This window comes from Pyrus communis, chromosome 9 (assembly GCF_963583255.1).
Source record: "Pyrus communis chromosome 9, drPyrComm1.1, whole genome shotgun sequence".
NCBI lineage: Eukaryota > Viridiplantae > Streptophyta > Magnoliopsida > Rosales > Rosaceae > Pyrus > Pyrus communis.
In genome coordinates this window covers 719,741-743,002 of record NC_084811.1, presented here as the reverse complement: position 1 = coordinate 743,002, position 23,262 = coordinate 719,741, and the positions used below count along the sequence as shown (strand labels likewise).

The 23,262-nt window shown below is 37.5% G+C and overlaps 4 protein-coding genes across 5 annotated transcripts; all 4 read left to right on the top strand.

The window, feature by feature from the left end:
- The first annotated feature begins 1,347 nt into the window (after positions 1-1,347).
- On the top strand, positions 1,348-4,904 carry LOC137746199 (uncharacterized). Its single transcript, XM_068486274.1, has 8 exons — positions 1,348-2,150; positions 2,244-2,567; positions 2,667-2,841; positions 3,189-3,366; positions 3,468-3,551; positions 3,863-3,970; positions 4,186-4,455; positions 4,568-4,904. The coding sequence occupies exons 1-8, from the start codon at positions 1,436-1,438 to the stop codon at positions 4,664-4,666; spliced, it is 1,953 nt and encodes a 650-aa protein (XP_068342375.1). The 5' UTR covers positions 1,348-1,435; the 3' UTR covers positions 4,667-4,904.
- A 2,503-nt stretch (positions 4,905-7,407) lies between these two features.
- Positions 7,408-10,882, top strand: LOC137745425 (uncharacterized). Its single transcript, XM_068485388.1, has 8 exons — positions 7,408-8,144; positions 8,232-8,555; positions 8,658-8,832; positions 9,172-9,349; positions 9,451-9,534; positions 9,669-9,776; positions 10,002-10,271; positions 10,384-10,882. The coding sequence occupies exons 1-8, from the start codon at positions 7,424-7,426 to the stop codon at positions 10,480-10,482; spliced, it is 1,959 nt and encodes a 652-aa protein (XP_068341489.1). The 5' UTR covers positions 7,408-7,423; the 3' UTR covers positions 10,483-10,882.
- Positions 10,883-14,840: 3,958 nt separating this feature from the next.
- Positions 14,841-15,781, top strand: LOC137744727 (uncharacterized). Its single transcript, XM_068484517.1, has 3 exons — positions 14,841-14,944; positions 15,171-15,437; positions 15,550-15,781. Exons 1-3 carry the CDS (start codon positions 14,861-14,863, stop codon positions 15,646-15,648), a joined length of 450 nt encoding a protein of 149 aa, XP_068340618.1. The 5' UTR covers positions 14,841-14,860; the 3' UTR covers positions 15,649-15,781.
- Positions 15,782-18,684: 2,903 nt separating this feature from the next.
- Positions 18,685-22,291, top strand: LOC137745424 (uncharacterized). 2 transcript variants are annotated; one of them, XM_068485387.1, is made up of 10 exons: positions 18,685-18,812; positions 19,259-19,452; positions 19,528-19,797; positions 19,881-20,204; positions 20,310-20,481; positions 20,826-21,003; positions 21,105-21,188; positions 21,323-21,430; positions 21,656-21,925; positions 22,038-22,291. In XM_068485387.1, exons 2-10 carry the CDS (start codon positions 19,278-19,280, stop codon positions 22,134-22,136), a joined length of 1,680 nt encoding a protein of 559 aa, XP_068341488.1. In that variant the 5' UTR covers positions 18,685-18,812; positions 19,259-19,277; the 3' UTR covers positions 22,137-22,291. The 2 variants fall into 2 exon arrangements, with proteins under 2 accessions (XP_068341488.1, XP_068341487.1); XM_068485386.1 differs by having other exon boundaries at positions 20,307-20,481.
- The last annotated feature ends 971 nt before the right edge of the window (positions 22,292-23,262 follow it).

Genomic DNA, 23,262 nt, shown 5'->3' with positions numbered 1-23,262 from the left:
GGCATGCCAATTGATTTGATTTTACGACCTTTGCTGGTGAAGCTGGTTGGGAGGTTAGGCTGTTTGATTTATGATATGCTGCAGGAAAATGTGCAGTTGATATGCTGTGAACCTTTTATAACGTGAAATGAAACTACGTGCATGCTGCAAAGTTCTCACTATTGAAATAACCGCTTGCTGCTTCATTGTAAAACTATGTAGTCGTATTTAAGTGCTTATTGGGAGTGATTTGCCTTGGTTAATTAGGATGTTAACTTTTGCTTGAGTATGTATCATTTAAGGAGGTTCTACCCTAAAGCCCTTAATTGATAATAGGTGGAGTGTATGTGTGTGTGTGTGTGTGTATATACACACACACTCTTGAGGTTCTACTCTTAACTTCTACTAAGCTAATGCAAGGTCTTTTAACTTTCTGACGACGGACAATACTTAATATCACACATTAAAGATCTAAATGTTTATACATTAATCTGTCCTTTGGTTTTTTAACTTTTTGATGGCGAAGATGAAGTGTTTTCTTCTTCATATTGATTTGTTGTCGGAGAAGAAGCGTTTCCTTCAAATTGATTTTCTTTAATAATGAATATCCATTTTCTAAACAAAAATGCTACTTTTATCATCTATTTGTACCATCATTTGTATCATCTCTCTAACATAAACGAGACCCCCATGCATTAGCGGACCTTACTTCTATTACAGAGATGGTACAAATAAGTAGTAAGTATAACATTACTCTTTTATAAATTGTTTTTTATGCATGTGGCAATGATTTTGTGTGGCCTGCGACATCCACATGGATAAATAAAAGAGAAAATAACATAAATTGATACATATGTATAATATTTGTATGAAATCATGAGCCGTTGTATGAAATTGAAAAATGTAATTTTATTCTTTACTTGTAAGTGAGAGGTCTTAGATTCAAATCTTGTCGATGGTGAATTCAATACCAAATTTAGTTGCCCATTAAATGGTTTAACCGAACTCCCCTCCCCGTAATATGTACTTTTATTTTTTATTAAAATCCTCCAGCGAGGTTAATTAGCAAAAAGATAAAGAAAAAGCCCTCCGGCAAGGTTTGTCACAAAAGAAAATTGATATAACCCTCCATCAAGCTGTCTCTATGCGGAAAAAGAAAAAGATAAAAAAACCCTCCAGCAAGTTGTCTCTAAAAAGTAAAAGAAAAACCCCTCTAGCAAGTTATTTTATCTATTTTTTGTGTACATTCTGAATTACTTTTTAATTAGAGATAACTCGATTTGGTAACAACGTCATCACTTGTAAACCTATATAATCAATGTGAAGCCTCGCTCATGATTCATTGAGCATTCATCCTGAACTCTACTGAGCGTTAATATTCTTTTATGGTATTCACGAGCTAAAGTCTTACCACATCATTTGCATTTCCGTTTTGTTTTGTATTTTTTTTTTTCAAATGGCGTGTAATTCTTCCAGCTCCTCCTCCTCCATTCCTCTCCCTACCCTACCTGATGTTTCCACCTACCTTACGATTAAACTTGACCCTACCAATTACCCACTCTGGCAAGCCCAGATGCTTACCTTGCTTCGTAGCAGGAATCTCACCTCCTGTGTTGATGGCACTAGCAAATGTCCTCCTGCCTTTCTCAAAGATGATGAGGGCAATTTTACTGATACTGTGAATCCGGAGTTTGACGCTTGGATTCAACAAGATGCTATGGTTATGTCCTGGATCAAGAGCTCTGTTCATCCCACTGTGTTGGGTGCCCTATTCGGGAAAACCAGTTCTCATTCTGCATGGACCTGTCTGCGCGACCGCTATGATTTGCAGTCCACTGGCCGTCTTCTTCAACTTCGCAGTGAGCTGAGGAACACCCACCGTGGCGATTTCTCCATTGCTGAGTTTCACGGTCGTGTCAATTGCCTTGCTGAGACTCTCTCCTTATCCGGTGCTCCTGTTTCTGAGTCAGATATTGTTGCCATTGTTCTCAACAATGTTGGTCCTGCATATGAAAGCACCGTGGCTTCTGCACAGGCTCGTGATGAAGCCATATCTTACAGTGCTTTGGAGGCCCTTCTGAGCAGCGCTGAGCGCAGTCAAACGATGGATGCTGTCTTCTCTGATGATACTGGACCTACTGCTCTTGCTGCTGCTCGTGGCGGTTGTCCTGGTACCTTTCGTGGTAGTGGCAAGAGTACTCTGTTTTTAATCCTCTTTTCTTTTTTATTTTCGGTTGGCATCATTTTGATCTTTGTTTTTATAGGCACAAGTGCTAGTTCTAGAATGGCTTACATTCCACCACACAAGCAGCACTCGAAGGAATCGGAGAGGACATTGCTGACACCAGAGCTGCTTGCTTCACAATTGAAGAAAAACTTAAATGTCAATCCATGTAACATGTCTAGTGTGGATGGGACTGGAAGAATAGTTTATGCAGACCATCCTACACATAGATGGTGTGCCGTTGCTTTGGATGACGAGAACCAATTTCCATCTTCTGTTAATCTTGAACCTGTTACCTCGGAGTCTGCTGAGCCGAAAATTGGAAATAAATTTCTAGCTTTGACCAATACTAGTATAGATAACGGTTAGTACTCTAACATTTCTTTTAGTGCGTTTATGTTGTATGTTGTTACTTGGGTTGTGGATATGTTTGGTTTTGTTTTTCATGGTTGATACGTGACAGAAGGCGGTGAAGAGAAATCGAATTTGCCAAGGAGCCCTGGGGCATCTATAGCAGAAAATGTGCTGGAAGACTTAGTTTCTTCTTTCGAACGCGTGAGGAATGAAATGAAGTGTGCAAAGCTGACAGACGTAAATCCTACTTTGGTTGCTAGAGTGGGCAAAGTACTTTTTCATAGGTCAGATTTCTTCCTTCACTGATTCATTGGTTAGCTATTGAGCCTATTGTGCCAGTCATTTAGTTGATTGGTTCATGCGATTATCCTTTTTACCTTTATGTTGTTCTTTCATCCGCCTAATAATACTGGTTGAAGCAGAACAATATAATGGTCTATACTATGATAAAAGGTTACATTTGGCATTTTAGTTTAAATGGTAGGATGCCAAGTTTGACAGTGAAGCAGGATTACTTGATGCAATATTATCTTTGGTATCGCTGCTTAAGTATTGTCAATCATCTCAGATTTCATATTAATTTTGTACACGAACATATGTATAACGATCTTTGTTCAAATCTTTGAATCAGGGTCCCTTCAGTTAACATCGAATCCATCAGAAAAAAATTGTGTCCTGAAATCTTGAAACGATGGAGGCGATTGTTTTACCCATATGTTCCTGTTTCATATAAGGAAAGGATTGTGAATGAAGTTGTCCCACAAATTGGAGTTGATTTTGAAGAGGAGGAAGATATATACGAATTACAGGTATTTCTGTTAGACATGACAACTTACTGAGTTCTGAGTTCATGTTTTCCACAATTCTGACTGTAGCTATTGAATTGCTCATTTATTTTCTTCTTGTGCAGTTGTCTGATTCTACGAGTCCAGATCCAACTCTCTCCTGCAAATGTCGGGTAATGAAAGAACATGGAACGCTACAACTCTACGAGGCAAGTTTTCTAATTCATGCCAACTAAATGTGATGGAACTATATATGCTGCAGCAATCTCACGGTTGAGTTGCGACAATAATGATTCGATAGTTTAGATATAATATTTATGCTGCAAAATATGAGTGTTGTATAACAAAACTAAATGTTCAACCACTGAATGTGATTAAGCTCTCCAATTGTTGAATAATTTGAGAGGAGCCTTTCCAGATCATTAATATTTTCAGGACTCTTCCCTCTCTTAATTTGCCCTGTTGCTTGGCTTAGGGTTTATATCCTGAGACTTACATTGAAATGTCAACTTTCTTTCAGATCAAATTGAAACCAGTGCGTAACATGGTAATGGACATTTCATGCACTACTAAGAATCTGGACCTGAGACTAATGCTGTGCACGAAGAAACTCGTAACTGATCTGGCTGTAAGCTGCTTCACCCCGTCCTTCAGAAATTTACATTTCTATTCCTTGTTTCAGCAAAGATTCCTATATCTATCTTCATGCCACAATCAAAACAAAGAATAGAACTTTTTCTAGAAATGTAATGGGACCATGTGGGTTAACTATACTGGACCCCTAGCTGAAATTATGCTTCTTGGAATGAAGTTTCGCGATCATATTAATTGTTGCTATTTCAGGATGATGAGATGCAAAGCATTATGGATCTCGTTAATTCTGCGATTCTAGATCCAGATGTGAAGGGTGGATTGAGATGGCCCCTGGGGAAGGAGTCTTCTGGAGATAAATACAAAGTTCTTAGGGTTTGGCACGTAAGAGCTAATACGTATAGAAATTCATCGCTGAGATTGAAAGTAAAACACTATGACCGATTTGATTTTAGAACCTTAACCGGGGAAGCTTCTTGGGTGACAAGTCTGGTGCTGGAAAACGTAGTGTCAAAGTTACAGGTAAGCGCTGCCTTCTCTCTTGGACCATTTTTTTTAGTTCATGTGCTGAAATAAAAGATATTTTTGAGAAGGTTTATCCTGTGCTGAAATCTCATTTTCTTTCCATTTTCAGGAAGAAAATGTCGAAGTCAGCTCGATTTATGAGATGCTTAAGGAAAATATGCAGTTTATATGGGATAACTTCTTGAGCTGTGATAGTTTTTTAACATGAAATTGCTTCTTGTTGTAAATCAGCGATCACTGTCTATTCGACGTGTATATATCTGTTTACTTCCTTAGTTTTATGTTCAACTTTTGGCATCGTTTGATGGATAATTAGTAACTGTTTTAATGATTTCTTGCAATTCTGCTATCTATTTGTATCTGGCATAGTTGATGGTTAATGCACTTTTGGCGATTTCATGTCGATGACTTCATTGCCAGTAACTGCTTCGGCTCAGGTACTTCCTTACAACCAAGATGGTTAATGAAATTTTTGCGGTTTCTTTTTGCCTTGCTAGGAATTTTAAGCACAAGTTCTGGTTTTAAAATGGCTTACGTCCCACCCCACAAGCGGCAGTTAACGGAAAAGGGGAGACCCGTTACCAACACTGGAGCTGCTTGCTCCCCAGTTCAAGAAAAATTTAAGTGTTTTGATACAAGATTTCTTTATGTAAACCATGCTATATCGAGATTTTGCACGATTGGTATGGATGATCAGAACCAGTTTCCGTCTACCGTTATACTTGTGCCCATTTCCTTGGAATCTACCGAGTCGAATAGTGAAGAAAAACCTCTAGCTTTGATAGACTCCTGTCTAGATAATGGAAAGCAGTAGTTTAACATATGGTTAATATATCTGAAGTTGTGCTTGAGGACCTAGTTTAAAATATGGTACAGAAACTGGTTGGGAGGCTGTTTTTGAAAAAGCTCGTTTCAAAGTTACAGGTAATTCTTGTATTTTTCTCTGAAAATCAGATATCTCTGTACCAAGAAAAGATCTATCATGTGTTCATAGTAACATGACATCGATCTTATTCTTTCGATTTTTCAGGAAGAAAATGTTGAAATCCGCTTGATTTCTGATATGCTGCAGGACGATGTGAATTTGATATGCTATGAACCTTTTCTAACATGCAATGAAACTACGTGCATGCTGCAACCTCTCACTAATGAAGTAATCGTGTGCTGCTTCGTTGTAAACCTATGTAGTCGCAATTAAGTGCTTATTGGGAGAGTGATTTGCTTTGCTTAATTAGGTGTTCGTGATATCAGGATGTTAACTTTTGCTGGAGTACGTATCATTTTAGATGATTCTACCTATAGTCCGAGAAATTTTTCAGTGTTCTGAGAACACTACCTAGTATTCCCAAGTGTCATAATACAATTAATTAAAAAAAAAAATTTAAGTGTCCAGCCAATTATGTTATTACATGGTGTACCAGGCCATGTTCAAGGCACACAAAAATTTCTCCTAAAGTCTAATTGATAAATAGGTGGACTATATATACTCTTGAGGTTCTACAATAACTTCTAATAAGCTAATGCAAATTCTTTTAACTTTTTGGTGACAAACAATACTCAACATCACACGTTAAAGATTCAAATAATGTTTATACATTAATTTGTACTTTGTTTTTTTAACTTTTGTGATGAAGAAGATGAAGGGTTTCTTCTTCATATTGATTTGTTGTCAGAGAAGAAGGTTTTCTTTAAATTGATTTTCTTTAATAATGAATATCCATCTTTTAATTGGTTTTTTATTCACGTGGCACAAAAAAGAAACTAACATAAATTGATACAGATCTAAGACATTTATACAAAATTGTGAGTCGTCGTATGAAATTGAAAAAATTGAAAAACATACAAATTTGAAATTGGATGAAAATTTGAGGAGAAAATACTGTAATCTACCTTTTTTTACATTTTTTGGTGGGTTAGATGATTTGCATCACAAATTTCTAACCCACTGAACTCCAAAAAGGATCAGGATCCTCTCCTGAGCTAAGGGTGAGGATCCTTCTGAGCAAATCCATCGGGCCATTCAAAATTTATCCAACGGTTACAATTATTATATCTTTCAGAGGGGCCCCCTGTTTGTATCCGTTGGATAAAATTTGAACGGTCCGATGAGCTTGCTCAGGAGGATCCTCACCCTTAGCTCAGAAAAGGATCCTGATCCCTCCAAAAATGGCTTTTGAGTTGTAAAATGAGCATTCCAAGATAATTTATTCTCTATTAAACTAAAATAGAATTTCAATTTCACAAAGCTAATTTTATTCTTCATTAAAACCCTTTAGCGGCGATTCAGTATTACGGTCTGGTGGTATACCTCTTCATTTTGAAATGAGAGGTCTTAGGTTCAAATCTCGTAGATGACAAATTTGATACCAAAAAAAAACCCTCCAGCAAGGTTAATTAGCAAAAATTAAAGAAAAAACCCTCCGGCAAGGTTTGTCACAAAAAACGCAGATAACCCTCCACCAAGTTGTCTCTAAAATGAAAAATAAAAAATAAAAAAAACACCCTCCAGCGAGGTTAATTAGCAAAAATTAAAGAAAAACCCTCCGGCAAGGTTTGTCACAAAAAAAGCGTACAACCCCTCCGCCAAGTTGTCTCTAAAATGAAAAAAAAAAAAAAAAAAAAAAAAAAAAGGGAAAACTAATAAAAATGATATGAAAATTTTGAGTTTTAATGATAAGGACAAAATAAATGATAAAGTGAACAGTACATGATTGACTTTTTAATATAAAAATATGATTTTTCGTTAAAATGAACAATACCGTGGAGATTTTTCGTTAAAACTACCAAAAAGAAACCCTCCAGCAAGTTATATAAGAAAAAAAAAAAAAATATATATATATATAAGAAAAAGAAAAACCCCTCTAGCAAGTTGTAATCCTATATAATCGACGGGAAGTCTCACTCATAATTCATTGAGCTGAGTTTATTCAAAGCATTCATCCTAAGCATTTCCTTTTTCTTTCAAATGGCGTCCAACTCTTCCAGCTCTTCCAACGTTTCCAACTTTCTTCCGATTAAACTTGACCCTACCAATTACCCACTCTGGCAAGCCCAGATGCTTACCTTGCTTCGTAGCAGGAATCTCGTCTGCTTTGTTGATGGCACTAGCAAATGTTCTCCAGCCTTTCTCAAAGATGATGAGGGCAAACTTACTGATACTGTGAATCCGGAGTTTGAAGCATGGATTCAACAAGATAATATGGTTTTGTCCTGGATCAAGAGCTCTGTTCATCCCACTGTGTTGGGTGCCGTAATCCGGAAAACCAGTTCTCATTCTGCATGGAACTGTCTGCGCGAACGCTATCATCTGCAGCCCACTGGCCGTCTTCTTCAACTTCGCAGTGAGCTGATGAACACCCACCGTGGCGACTCCTCCATTTCTGAGTTTCTCAGTCGTGTCAGTTGCCTTGCTGACGCCCTCTCCTTATCCGGTGCTCCTGTTTCTGACTCAGACAATGCTGCCATTGTTCTCAACAATGTTGGCCCTGCATGTGAAAGCACCGTGGCTTCTGCTCAGGATCATGATGGAGCCATATCTCACAGTGATTCAGAGGCCCTTCTGCTCACTGCTGAGCGGAAACAAAGGATGCATACTGTCTTCTCTGTTGATGCTAGACCCACTGCTCCCGCTGCTGCTCGTGGCGGTCGTCCTGGTACCTTACGTGGTCGTGGCAAAGGCTATAGAGGTATTCGTGGTGGTATGAGTACTCTGTTTTAAATCCTCTTTTCTTTTTTATTTTCGGCTGGCCTCATTTTCATCTTTGTTTTTATAGGCATAAGTGCTAGGTCTGGAATGGCTCACATTCCACCACACAAGCGGCACTCGAAGGAATATGAGAGGCCATTGCCGACTTCAGAGCTGCTTGCTCAACGGTTCGCAAAAAACTTATATGTCAAGCCATATAACAAGTCTAATGTGGATTGGACTGGAAGAATAGCTTATGCAGACCATTCTACATATAGATGGTGCGCCGTTGCTTTGGGTGAGGAGAACCAATTTCCGCCTTCTGTTAATCTTAAGCCCATTTGCTTGGAGTCCTCTGAGCCGAAAGTTGAAGAAAATCGTCTAGCTTTAATCAACACTAGTCTAGGTGATGGTTAGTACTCTAACATTTCTTTTAATGCGTTTATCTTTGTATGTTGTTACTTGGGTTGTGTGGGTATGTTTGGCTTTGTTGTTCATGGTTGATACGTGACAGAATGCGGTGAGCTGGAAAGGACTTCGCTAAGGAGCCCTGCAGTATCTATAGCAGAAAATGTGCTGGAAGACTTGGTATCTTCTTTTAAACATGTAAGGAATGAAATGAAGTGCGCACAGCTCAAAGAAGGAAAGCCTACTTTGATTGCTAGAGTGGGGAAAGTACTTTTTCGTAGGTTAGATTTCTTCCTTATCTGTTTCATTTAGTTGATTGTTTCATGCGATTATCCTTTTGACCTTATGTTGTTCTTGTATCCGCCTCAGAATACTGGTTGAAGTAGAACAAAATAATCGTCGATACTATGATAGAATGCTGCATTTGGCATTTTAGTGTAGAAGGTAGGATGCCAAGTTGGACAGTGGAGCAGGATTCTAAAACTCTGCCCTTGTTTTTCGACACTTGATACAGTATTATTTTGTTATCAATGCTTAATTACTGTCAATCATCTCATACTTCATATTAATTTTGTACATGGACAGTGGTATAACAATTTTTGTTAAAATCTTTGAATCAGGAGCGCTTTAGTTAACATGGAATCCATGAGAACAAATTTGTGTACTGAAATCTTGAAACAATGGAGACGATCATTGTACACAAACATTCCTGTTTCATATAAGGAAAGGATTGTGAACGAAGTTGTCCCGAAAATTGGAGTTGATTTCGAAGGGGAGAAAAATACATACCAAGTCAAGGTATTTCTTTTAGACACATCAACTTACTGAGTTATGAGTTCATGCTTTCTACAATTCTAACTTTTGCTATTGAATCACTCATCTATGTCCTTCTTGTTTAGTTGTCTGATTCCACCAGACCAGATGCAACTCTCTCCTGCAAATGCCGTGTAAAGAAAGAACATGGAAAACTACAACTCTACAAGGCAAGTTATCTAATTCCTGCCAACTAAACTGGATGAAGATATTTCCTCGACTCTTCCCCCTCTTAAGTCTCCCTGTTGCTGGAAATAGAGTTTATTTACTAAGACTTACATTGCAATGCCAACTTTCCTTTTAGATTGAACTGAATCAACTGCGTAACATGGTCGTGGACATTTCATGTGCTACCAAAAATCTGGACCTGAGACTGATGCTATGCACGAAGAGACTCGTCACAGATCTGACTGTAAGCTGCTTCACCCAGTACCTTTTAGAAATTTACATCTCTACTCCTTGTTTCAGCAAAGCAATTAGTTATAGCCTATTTATCATGGAGCCACAATCAAAACAAACAATAGAATATTTTCGGTAAATGTAACTGGACGATGAGGTTTAACCATATTGGATGCATTCCTGAACTTATGCAGCTTGAAATGAGATTTTGTGATCATATGAATCATTGCTATTTCAGGACGATGAGATGCAAAGCATTCGGGATCTGATTAATTCGGCGATTCTAGATCCAGATGTGAAGGGCGGGTTGAGATGGCCTTCGGGAAAGGATTCTTCCGGAGATAAATACAAAGTTGATGGGGTTTGGCACGTAATTGCTAATACGTATAAAAATTCATCGTTCAGACTGAAAGTCAGACATGCGGATCGATTTGATTTTAGAACCCTATCTGGGGAAGCTACTTGGGAGACAAGTCTGATGTTGAAAAAGGTCCTGTCAAAGTTAGAGGTAAACGCCGCCTGTTCTCTGGGACAACTTCTTTTAGTTCATTTGCTGAAATAAAAGATTTATTTGAGAAGGTTTATCGTGTGCTGAAATATCCTTTTCTTCCAATTTTCAGGAAGAGAATGCCGAAGCCAGCTCGGTTTCTGAGATACTGAAGGAAGACATGCAGCTGATATGGGACAACTTCTTGAGCTGTGAACGTTTCCTTACATGAAAATGCATGTTGTAAATCAGGGATTTGCTTTGTTTAATTAGGTGTTTGTGATTTCACGATGTTAAACCTTTGTTGTCGTAGTTAAGTGCTTATTGGGAGAGTGATTTGCTTGCTTAATTTTGGTGTTTGTGATATAAGGATGTTAACTTTTGCTTGAGTCCGTATTATTTTAGGTGCTATATCGAGATTTTGCACCATTGGTTTGGATGATCAGAACTAGTTTCCGTCTACCGTTAAACTTGTGCCGATTTCCTTGGATCTACCGAGTCGAATAATGAAAGAAAGCCTCTAGCTTTGATAAACTTTTGTCTAGATAATGGTAAGCAGTAGTTTAACATAGGGTTAATATAGCAGAGGTTGTGCTTGAGGACCTAGTTTAACACATGGTACTGAAACTGGTTGGGAGGCTGTTCTTGAAAATGCTCGTTTCAAAGCTACAGGTAAGTCTTGTATTTTTCTCTGAAAATCCAATATCTCTGTACCAAAAAAAGATCTAGCATGTGTTCATCGTAATTCTTTCGATTTTTCAGGAAGAGAATGTTGAAATCGGCTTGATTTCTGATATGCTGCAGGAAAATGTGGAGTTGATATTTTCTAACACAAAATAAAACTACGTGCACGCTGCAAACCTCGATCACTATTGAAATAATCGTTTCCTGATTCGTTATAAACCATTGTAGTCGTAGTTAAGTGCTTATTGGGAGAATGATTTGCTTAATTAGGTGTTAGTGATATCAAGATGTTAACTTTTGCTTGAGTATGTATCATTTTAGGAGGTTGTACACCTAAAGTCCAAGAAAATTTTCAGTATTCCGAGAATACGGTCCCGTATACCAAAGGTCATAATATGATTAGTTGGATTTTTTTTTCTTTTTTATGATTCGTTATACCAAATATTATAATATAATTCGTTAGAAATTTTATTTAATAATGAATATACCCATTTTTTAATTGGTTTTTTATTCACCTGGCATAAATTTTGTGGTGCCGCGATGTCCCCATGAGCAGATAACGGAGAAACTGTCATAAAATTATGAGAATGTTGAGGAGACTCTCTCAAAAGTGGGACTCTCTGCCACCTCACATTTTAACGTTAATTTTCATGTCAACGTTATAAAATATTATATCAAAAATATAACGTGGCATAAAGTTTATGAAGAGTTCTACTTTTGAGAGATTGCCCTTAGCATTTTTCTAAATTGATATAGATGTATGTCATTTTTCATTTAGGAAAACTAATGAAAAGAGTATGAAAACTTTGAGTTTTAATCAAAATGACAAAAATGTATTGCAAGTGAATAGTATCAGGAGTGATTTTTTAGAGTAAAAATGTTATTTTCGTTAAAAGTGAACAGTATCAGGAGTGTTTCGTTAAAACTCCCCCCTTTTTTTTTGTCAAGATGTATGATATTTGTACGAAGTCATGAGTCGTATGAAATTGAAAAAATTGAAATACGTACGAATTTTAAATTGTATGAAAACTTGAGTAGAAAAAAATGAAATCTACCCTTTTTTTTTTTTGACATTTTTTGGTGGTTTAGACAATATGCATCGCAAATTTCTGGCCCATTGAACTCCAAAAATGGCTTATGAGTTGTAAAATGAGCATTTCAAGATAATTTACAGAGGGGTGTGATATCCACATATCTCATTTTATTTCTCACACATCTTTTTAATTTTCAACCGTCGGATTAGATGAATTGAAGAATATCAACGGACAGAAATTACATATCTTATTGAAGATGCTCTAAAAATTAAATTAAAATAGAATTTCATTTTCATAAAGCTAAAATAAAAAATAAAAATAAAAAACCTTCCAGCGAGGTTAATAAGCACAAATTAAAAAAAAAACCTCCGGCAAGGTTTGTCACAAAAAAAAAAACATATAACCCTCCACCAAGTTGTCTCTTAAAAAAAAAAAAAAAAAATTAAAAAAATTAAAAAATTAAAAAAAAACCCTCCTGCAAGTTGTATGAGAAAAAGAAAAATAAAAACCCCTCTGGCAAGTTGTAATCCTATATAAACGACGGGAAGCCTTACTCGTAATTCATTGAGCTGAGTTTATTCAAAGCATTTTCATCCTAACCATTTCCTTTTTCTTTCAAATGGCGTCCAACTCTTCCAGCTCTTCCAACGCTTCCAACTTTCTTACGATTAAACTTGACCCTACCAATTACCCTCTCTGGCAAGCCCAGATGCTTACCTTGCTTCGTAGCAGGAATCTCGTCTCCTTTGCTGATGGCACTAGCAAATGTCCTCCAGCCTTTCTCAAAGATGATGAGGGCAAACTTACTGATACTGTGAATCCGGAGTTTGAAGCATGGATTCAACAAGATAATATGGTTTTGTCCTGGATCAAGAGCTCTGTTCATCCCACTGTGTTGGCTTCCCTAATCGGGAAAACCAGTTCTCATTCTGCATGGACCTGTCTGCGAGAAACCTATGATTTGCAGCCCACTGGCCGTCTTCTTCAACTTCGCAGTGAGCTGATGAACACCCACCGCGGCGACTCCTCCATTTCTGAGTTTCTCGGTCGTGTCAGTTGCCTTGCTGACGCCCTCTCCTTATCTGGTGCTCCTGTTTCTGACTCAGACATTGCTGCCATTGTTCTCAACAATGTTGGCCCTGCATGTGAAACCACCATGGCTTCTGCTCAGGATCGTGATGGGGCCATATCTCACACTGCTTCAGAGGCCCTTCTGCTCACTGCTGAGCGGAAACAAAGGAAGCATACTGTCTTCACTGCTGATACTAGACCCACTGCTCCCGCTGCTGCTCGTGGCGGTCGTCCTGGTACCTTACGTGGTCGTGGCAAAGGCTATAGAGGTATTCGTGGTGGTATGAGTACTCTGTTTTTAATCCTCTTTTTTTCTTCTTTTTTGTTTTGGTTTGGCCTCATTTTCATCTTTGTTATAGGCATAAGTGCTAGTTCAGGAATGGCTCACTTTCCACCAAACAAGTGGCACTCGAAGGAATATGAGAGGCCATTGCTGACTTCAGAGCTGCTTCCTCAACGATTCAAGAAAAACTTATATGTCAAGACATATAACAAGTCTAATGTGGATTGGACTGGAAGAATAGCTCATGCAGACCATTCTACATATAGATGGTGCGCCGTTGCTTTGGGTGAGGAGAACCAATTTCCACCTTCTGTTAATCTTCAGCCCATTTGCTTGGATTCCACTGAGCCGAAAGTTGAAGAAAATCGTCTAGCTTTAATCAACACTAGTCTAGATGATGGTTAGTACTCTAACATTTCTTTTAATGCGTTTATCTTTGTATGTTGTTACTTGGGTTGTGTGGATATGTTTGGTTTTGTTGTTCATGGTTGATACGTGACAGAAGGCGGTGAGTTGAAATGGAATTCGCCAAGGAGCCCTGGGGTATCTATAGCAGAAAATATGCTGGAAGACTTGGTTTCTTCTTTTAAACACCTGAGGAATGAAATGAATTGCGCACAGCTCAAAGAAGGAAAGCCTACTTTGATTGCTAGAGTGGGAAAAGTACTTTTTCGTAGGTTAGATTTCTTCCTTATCTGAGTCATTTAGTTGATTTTTTCATGCAATTATCCTTTTTACCTTTATGTTGTTCTTTTATCCGCCTCAGAATACTGGTTGAAGTAGAACAAAATAATAGTCGATACTATGATAGAATGTTACGTTTGACATTTTAGTTTAGAAGGTAGGATGCCAAGTTGGACAGTGAAGCAGGATTCTAAAACTCTGCCCTTGTTTTTCAATACTTGATACAATATTATTTTGTTATCGGTGCTTAATTACTGTCAATCATCTCATACTTCATATCAGTTTTGTACAAGGACAGTGGTATACCAATTTTTGTAAAAATCTTTGAATCAGGAGCCCTTTAGTTAACATGGAAGACATCAGAACAAATTTGTGTACTGAAATCTTGAAACAATGGAGACGATCATTGTACACAAACATTCCTGTTTCATATAAGGAAAGGATTGTGAACGAAGTTGTCCCGAAAATTGGAGTTGATTTCGAAGGGGAGAAAGATACATACCAAGTAAAGGTATTTCTTTTAGACACATCAACTTACTGAGTTCTGAGTTCATGCTTTCTACAATTTTAACTTTTGCTATTGAATCACTCATCTATGTCCTTCTTGTTTAGTTGTCTGATTCCACCAGACCAGATGCAACTCTCTCCTGCAAATGCCGTGTAATGAAAGAACATGGAAAGCTACAACTCTACAAGGCAAGTTTTCTAATTCCTGCCAACTAAACTGGATGAAGATATTTCCTCGACTGTTCCCCCTCTTAAGTTTCCCTGTTGCTGGGAGGAGAGTTTATTTACTAGGACTTACATTGCAATGCCAACTTTCTTTTTAGATTGAACTGAATCAACTGCGTAACATGGTCGTGGACATTTCATGCACTACCAAAAATCTGGACCTGAGACTGATGCTATGCACGAAGAGACTCGTCACAGATCTGACTGTAAGCTGCTTCACCCAGTACCTTTTAGAAATTTACATCTCTGTTCCTTGTTTCAGCAAAACAATTATTTATATCCTATTTATCATGAAGCCACAACCAAAACAACCAATAGAACATTTTCTGTTAAATGTAACTGGACAATGAGGTTTAAACATATTGGATGCATTCCTGAACTTATGCAGCTTGAAATGAGGTTTTGTGTTCATATGAATCGTTGCTATTTCAGGACGATGAGATGCAAAGCATTCGGAATCTGATTAATTCGGCGATTCTAGATCCAGATGTGAAGGGCGGGTTGAGATGGAATTCGGGAAAGGATTCTTCCGGAAAATACAAAGTTGATGGGTTTTGGCACGTAATAGCTAATACGTATAAAAATTCATCGTTCAGACTGAAAGTCAGACATGCGGATCGATTTGATTTTAGAACCCTAACTGGGGAAGCTGCTTGGGAGACAATTCTGATGTTGAAAAAGGTCCTGTCAAAGTTAGAGGTAAACGCTGCCTTTTCTCTGGGACAATTTCTTTTAGTTCATTTGCTGAAATAAAAGATTTATTTGAGAAGGTTTATCGTGTGCTGAAATCTCCTTTTCTTCCAATTTTCAGGAAGAGAATGCCGAAGCCAGCTCGGTTTCTGAGATACTGAAGGAAGACATGCGGCTGATATGGGACAACTTCTTGAGCTGTGAAGGATTCCTGACGTGAAACGGCATGTTGTAAATCAGTGATTTGTTTTGCTTTATTAGGTGTTTGTGATATCAGGATGTTAAATCTTTGTAGTCGTAGTTGAGTGTTTATTGGGAGAACTATTTGCATTGCTTAATTGGGTGTTTGTATAATAAGGATGTTAAGTTTGTTGACTTTTGCTTTAGTACGTATCATTTTAGGAGGTTCTACCCTAAAGTACAATTGATAATAGGTGGAGTATTTATACTCTTGAGGTTCTATGATAACTTCGATGAAGCTATTGCAAGGTCTTTTAACCTTCTAACGACAAACAACACTCAACATCACATGTTAAAGATCCAACTATTCATACATTAAGTTGTCTTTGGTTTTATTTTTTTTTAACTTTTTGATGGCGAAGATGAAGGGTTTTTTTTCTTCATATTGATTTGTTGTCGGAGCAGAAGAGTTTTCTTCAAATTGATTTTTTTAATAAGGAATAACCATTTTTCAATTGGTTTTTTATTCACGTGGCACAAATTTTGTGGGGCTACAATGTCCACATAAGTAGATAACGGAGAAACTAATATAAAATGATACACATGTATGATATTGGTGTAAAACAAATTTAAAGAGACAAAATGTAATTTATCTTTGGGCAAATTACATTGTACCCCCTTAGGTTTGGGGTCTATTACAGTCACATACAACATCTTCAAAACATTTCATTTTTATACCTCACCTACTATTTTATTTCAATATAGTACCTCCGTTACATTTTCGATTCATTGATCCGTAAAAGTTGATGTGGCTTCCACAGTTGTGCCACATGGCAAAAAAATAATTTTTAATTGATTTAAAATATTGTAATAATTTACCCTTATAAAAAAAGCCCAAATTGAAACCCACCTCCGCGCAACCCCCCAACCCTGTAAACAAACCCAGAAACCTTCCCCCCCCCCCCCCCCCTCCCCCCCCCAACCCACCTCCCTCTCCTCCCATCACCACCGCAGCCCTTCCCATCACCATCGCAGCCCCCAGACCACTCCTCCCTCATCACCTTCCCTACCCACCTTCTCCCTCCTCCACTCTCTCCTCCACTATTTAAAAAAAAAAAAAAAGAAAAAAAGAAAAAAACCAAACAAACCCATAAACCCATCTTCTCCCTCCCCTTTCGACCTCCATCACCTTCATCAAGCCCAAACACCTCCACCTCTGATGCTCTTCACCGCCACCATGTCCAACCATCTCCTCCACCTACTTACCACTATGGGGCCCACTCCGACCACCCTCCATTCTCTCTCCCCAGAGACCTACTCTCTTAACCGCTTGTTCGGGCCCATCGGGACTCCCAAACCCCGTCACATAACCCTTCACATCAAATATGAAACAAACCCACCAACCCATAAACCAAATCAGAAAGAATCACATAAAAAAAATAAAAAAATCTGCAAGTAAATGCAAAATAACGAGAGAGAGAGAGAGAGAGAGATGTCGGAGATAGCGAAGGAGATGGAGGCGAGGGGTTGAGTGGCGGTGGGGGGAGGGGGTTGAGGGAAGGGAATGAGTTGGAAGCGAGGCTCTATAAGTGGTTCAGACAAAAGGATTTGGGTTCCGGTTCAACGTAGTCTTCTGCGGTGGGTCTCGACCAGGGAAGGGGAGATGAAGATAATGGAGAAGGGAGAAGGTGGGTCGGGAAGATGAAGAGGGAGGAGTGGTCTGGGGGCTGCGATGGTGATGGGGAAGGGCTGCAATGGTGATGGGAGGAGAGGGAGGTGTGTCGAGGGGGGAAGTTTATAGGTTTGTTTGCAGGGGTGGGGGGTTGCGCGGAGGTGACTGGTGAGTTACAATTTGGTTGTATTTTTTTTTATTTTTTAAGGGTAAATTATTATAATATTTTAAATGAATAAAAAAAAAAATTTACCACGTGGCACAACTGTGGCAGCCACGTCAGCTTTTAACGGATCAATGGATAAAAAATGTAATGGAGGTATTATATTGAAATAAAATAGTAGGTGAGGTATGAAAACGAAATGTTTTGAAGCTATTGTATGCGATTGTAATAGATCCCAAACCTGAGAGGATACAGTATAATTTACCCTTTATCTTTTCTTTTTTTTTTTCACATTTTTCGGTGGGATTGATAATTCGCTTCCCAAATTTCTGGCCCACTGAACCCCAAATATGCCTTTTGTGTTGTAACATGAGTATTTTGAGATAATTTACATCCCCTATTGGAGATGCTCTAAAAATGTATCAAAAGAGAAATGTTTGGTGGACCAGTTTTTTAGACTATATTTGCACATTATGTGATTTGTTACCAATAGCAAATAAGCACGTTAATCAATACATAAATAGTAATACAATCGTCAACAATTACGTCATATAGTTTACAAAATATGATTTAAATTAATAATCTCCATAGCATTACCCTTAAATACAAATAGAAATTCAATTGCACAAAGCTAATTTTATTGGTTTATTCATCTTAACAACTACTCTAGGAGGAATATTTTTATGCGGTGTAAAAGTTTAAAATCCTCCAGCGAGGTTAATTAGCAAAAAGATAAAGAAAATACCCTTTAACAAGGTTTGTCATAAACATGAATGGTGTTATTTATGCATCTCTTTTTATTTTTTACACTTCAATTTTAATTTTTGACCAAGAATCAAATGAACTGAAGATTCTTAAAAGACAACAATTAACCAAAAAAGTGTCAAAAATAAAATGACGAATGTAGATACCACCGCCCAAAAACTTAACCCCTTCAACAAGTTGTCTCTAAAGAGACAAAAGCAAAAGAAGAAAAACCCTCTAGCAAGTTGGAAATTATCTATTCCTAGGGGTTAAGTATAAAGAGTAAAGGTGCGATCTTTCGAATTCCCTTCCATTTCTATTTTCAAGGAGTGTGATATCTACACATTATTTTTTTACTTTTCTCACATTTTTTTTATTTTTGACTGTCGAATCGAATGAATTGAAAAATATTAACAAACAAAAATTAATAAAGGATATTTCAAAAATAAAAAATAATGTGTGGATAGCATCCCTTCGTTAAAACCTCACAAGGCAATGCAGACAGTGAGAATATATAAATAGTGAATGAAGTGGAGGTTGATCACCCCAATTTCTTTATCTTCATCACAGTTTCTCTTCTATCAAGATTTCAACTTTCAATCTGCCAGTTTGTAGTGATTACTGGGTAAGCTTAGCTCCTTCATCTTCTCTCTCTCTGTCTCTCTAATTATAAATGGTTTGAATCATATCTGCTCTCTGTTCTGTGTTGATATGAATTCCAAGATATGTTTTGCTTCAAGAAAGTGATAAATAATGATTACCCAGTTGATCAACTTCTTAGGAAAGAACCCTACCATAATCAGATTCTCACTGTATTAGCTAAACCCTTGTTTTAATTTTTGTAATTGTTCCGAATGCAAATGAAAGGTTTTAATTTTCTCAGAAACCAATTGAAGTAAATGGAGTTAAATTAACTAAGAAGCTTAGACATAAGTTTGATATTCTTAAATAAGCATGAGAAGGAACACTTCTTGCTGCATAAAGTCTGTTTTTAATACTTTTTTCATGTCGTTTTTCGGTTGCCCTCACTTTGATCTTTGTTTTTTTTTTTTTTTTCTTTTTTTTTTTAAGCTTAAGTTGTAGTTTTACAATGGCTTACATTCCTGCGCACAAGCGGCCACTGCCAACTCCTGAGCTGCTTGCTCCTCAGTTCTGGAAACAAGGGATGCATACTGTCTTCTCTGCTGATACTAGACCCACTGCTCCCGCTGCTGCCCGTGGCGGTCGTCCTGGTACCTTCCGTGGTCGTGGCAAAGGCTATAGAGGTATCAGTACTCTGTTTTTAATCCTCTTTTTTTTCTTTTTTTTTTCGGTTGGCCTCATTTTCATCTTTGTTGTAGGCATAAGTGCTACTTTTGGAATGGGTTACGTTCCACCACACAAGTGGCACTCGAAGGAATCGGAGAGGCCATTGCTGACTTCAGAGCTGCGTGCTCAACGATTCAAGAAAAACTTATATGCCAAGCCATATAACAAGTCTAATGTGGATTGGACTGGAAGAATAGCTTTTGCAGACCATTCTACATATCGATGGTGCGCCGCTGCTGCTCGTGGGGGTCGTCCTGGTACCTTGCATGGTCGTGGCAAAGGCTATAGAGGTTTTCGTGGTGGTATGAGTACTCTGTTTTTAATCCTCTCTTTTTTTTATTTTTCTTTTTCTTTTCAGTCAACCTCATTTTCATATTTGTTGTAGGCATAAGTGCTCGTTCTGGAATGGCTCACATTCCACCACACAAGCAGCACTCGAAGGAATATGAGAGGCCATTGCTGACTTCAGAGCTGCATGCTCAACGATTCAAGAAAAACTTACATGTCAAGCCATATAACAAGTCTAACGTGGATTGGACTGGAAGAATAGCTCATGCAGACCATTCTACATATAGATGGTGCGCCGTTGCTTTGGGTGAGGAGAACCAATTTCCGCCTTCTGTTAATCTTAAGCCCATTTGCTTGTACTCCACTGAGCCGAAAGTTGAAGAAAATCGTCTGGCTTTATTCAACACTAGTCTAGATGATGGTTAGTACTCTAACATTTCTTTTAATGTGTTTATCTTTGTATGTTGTTACTTGGGTTGTGTGGATATGTTTGGTTTTGTTGTTCATGGTTGATACGTGACAGAAGGCGGTGAGTTGAAATGGAATTCGCCAAGGAGCCCTGGAGTATCTATAGCAGAAAATGTGCTGGCAGACTTGGTTTCTTCTATTAAACACATGAGGAATGAAATGAAGTGCGCACAGCTCAAAGAAGGAAAGCCTACTTTGCTTGCTAGAGTGGGGAAAGTACTTTTTCTTAGGTTAGATTTCTTCCTTATCTGATTCATTTAGTTGATTGTTTCATGTTATTATCCTTTTTACCCTTATGTTGTTCGTTTATCCACCTCAGAATACTGGTTTAAGTAGAACAATATAATAATAGTCGATACTATGATATAAAGTTACATTTGGCATTTTTAGATTAGAAGGTATGATGCCAAGTTGGACAGTGAAGCAGGATTCTAAAACTCTGCCCTTGTTTTTCGATACTTGACACAATATTATTTTGTTATCAATGCTTAATTACTGTTAATCATCTCATACTTCATATCAGTTTTGTACAAGGACAGTGGTATACCAATTTTTGTTAAAATCCCTGAATCAGGAGGCCTTCATTTAACATGGAAGCCATCAGAACAAGTTTGTCTACTGAAATCTTGAAACAATGGAGACGATTATTGTACACAAACATTCCTGTTTCATATAAGGAAAGGATTGAGAACGAAGTTGTCCCAAAAATTGGAGTTGATTTTGAAGGGGAGAAAGATACGTACCAAGTAAAGGTATTTCTTTTAGACACATCAACTTACAGAGTTCTGAGTTCATGCTTTCCACAATTTTAACTTTTGCTATTGAATCACTCATCTATATCCTTCTTGTTTAGTTGTCTGATTCGACCAGACCAGATGCAACTCTCTCCTGCAAATGCCGTGTACTGAAAGAACATGGAAAGCTACAACTCTACAAGGCAAGTTTTCTAATTCCTGCCAACTAAACTGGATGAAGATATTTTCTTGACTCTTCCCCCTCTTAAGTTTCCCTGTTGCTGGAAGTAGAGTTTATTTACTAAGACTTACATTGCAATGCCAACTTTCCTTTTAGATTGAACTGAATCAACTGCGTAACATGGTCGTGGACATTTCATGCACGACCAAAAATCTGGACCTGAGACTGATGCTAAACACAAAGAGACTCGTCACAGATATGACTGTAAGCTGCTTCACCCAGTACCTTTTAGAAATTTACATCTCTATTCCTTGTTTCAGCAAAGCAATTATTTATATCCTATTTATCATGGAGCCACAACCAAAACAACCAGTAGAACATTTTATGTAAATGTAACTGGACGATGAGGTTTAACCATATTGGATGCATTCCTAAACTTATGCAGCTTGAAATAAGGTTTTTTGTTCATATGAATCGTTGCTATTACAGGACGATGAGATGCAAAGCATTCGGGATCTGATTAATTCCGCGATTATAGATCCAGATGTGAAGGGCGGGTTGAGATGGCCTTCGGGAAAGGATTCTTCCGGAGATAAATACAAAGTTGATGGGGTTTGGCACTTAATAGCTAATACGTACAAAAATTCATCGTTCAGACTGAAAGTCAGACGTGCGGATCGATTTGATTATAGAAACCTAACTGGGACCGTTACTTGGGAGACAATTCTGATGTTGAAAGGGGTCCTGTCAAAGTTACAGGTAAACGCTGCCTTTTCTCTGGGACAATTTCTTTTAGTTCATTTTCTGAAATAAAAGATTTATTTGAGAAGGTTTATCGTGTGCTGATATCTCCTTTTCTTCCAATTTTCAGGAAGAGAATGCCGAAGCCAGCTCGGTTTCTGAGATACTGAAGGAAGACATGCAGCTGATATGGGACAACTTCTTGAGCTGTGAAGGATTCCTGACGTGAAACTGCATGTTGTAAATCAGTGATTTGCTTTGATTTATTAGGTGTTTGTGATATCAGGATGTTAAAACTTTTGTAGTCGTAGTTAAGTGCTTATTGGGAGACTGATTTGCTTTGCTTAATTAGGTGTTTGTGGTATGAGGATAACTTTTGCTTGAGTATGTTTCATTTTAGGAGGTTCTACCCTAAAGTACAATTGATAATATGTGGAGTGTATGTGTGTGTGTGTGTATGTGTATAAAGTCTTGAGGTTCTAAGATAACTTCAACGAAGATAACGACGGACAACACTTTACATCACACGTTAAAAATTCAAATGTTTATACATTAAGTTGTCTTTTGGTTATTTTAACTTTCTGATGGCGAATGTTTATACATTAAGTTGTCCCTTGGTTATTTTAACTTTCTGATGGCGAAGATGGAGGGTTTTTTTTTTTTTTTTTTTCTTTCTTCATATTGATTTGTTGTCAAGACAGAAGAGTTTTCTTCAAGGAGAAACTAACATAAATTGATACAAATGTATGATATTGGTATAAAATCGTGAATTGTTGTATGAAATTGAAATACGTACGAATTTGAAATAAAACAAAAACTTGAGGAGACAAAATATAATTTTTTTTTTTTTTTTTTTAACATTTTTCGGTGGGATAGATAAATTGCTTTCCAAATTTCTGGCCCACTGAACCCCAAAAATGGCTTTTGTGTTGTACCGTGAGTATTCAAGATAATTTACATCTCCTGTTGGAGATGCTTTAAGAATTTAACAAAAGAGCATTGTTTGGTAAACCAATTTTTTATACTATATTTGTAAACTATGTAATTTGTTATCAATAGTAAATAAACACGTTGATCAATACATAAGTAATAATTCAATCGTCAATAATTACATTATATAGTTTACAAAATATGATTTTGATTAATAGTCTATATAGCATAACCCTTAAATACAAATAGAAATTCAATTGCACAAAGCTACTTTTATTCGTTTATTTGTCTTAATAGCTACTCTAGGAGGAACATTTTTATGCGGTGTAAAAGTTTAAAATCCTCCAGCGAGGTTAATTAGCAAAAAGATAAAGAAAATACCCTGGCAAGGTTTGTCATAAACATGAATGATGTTATTTATACAT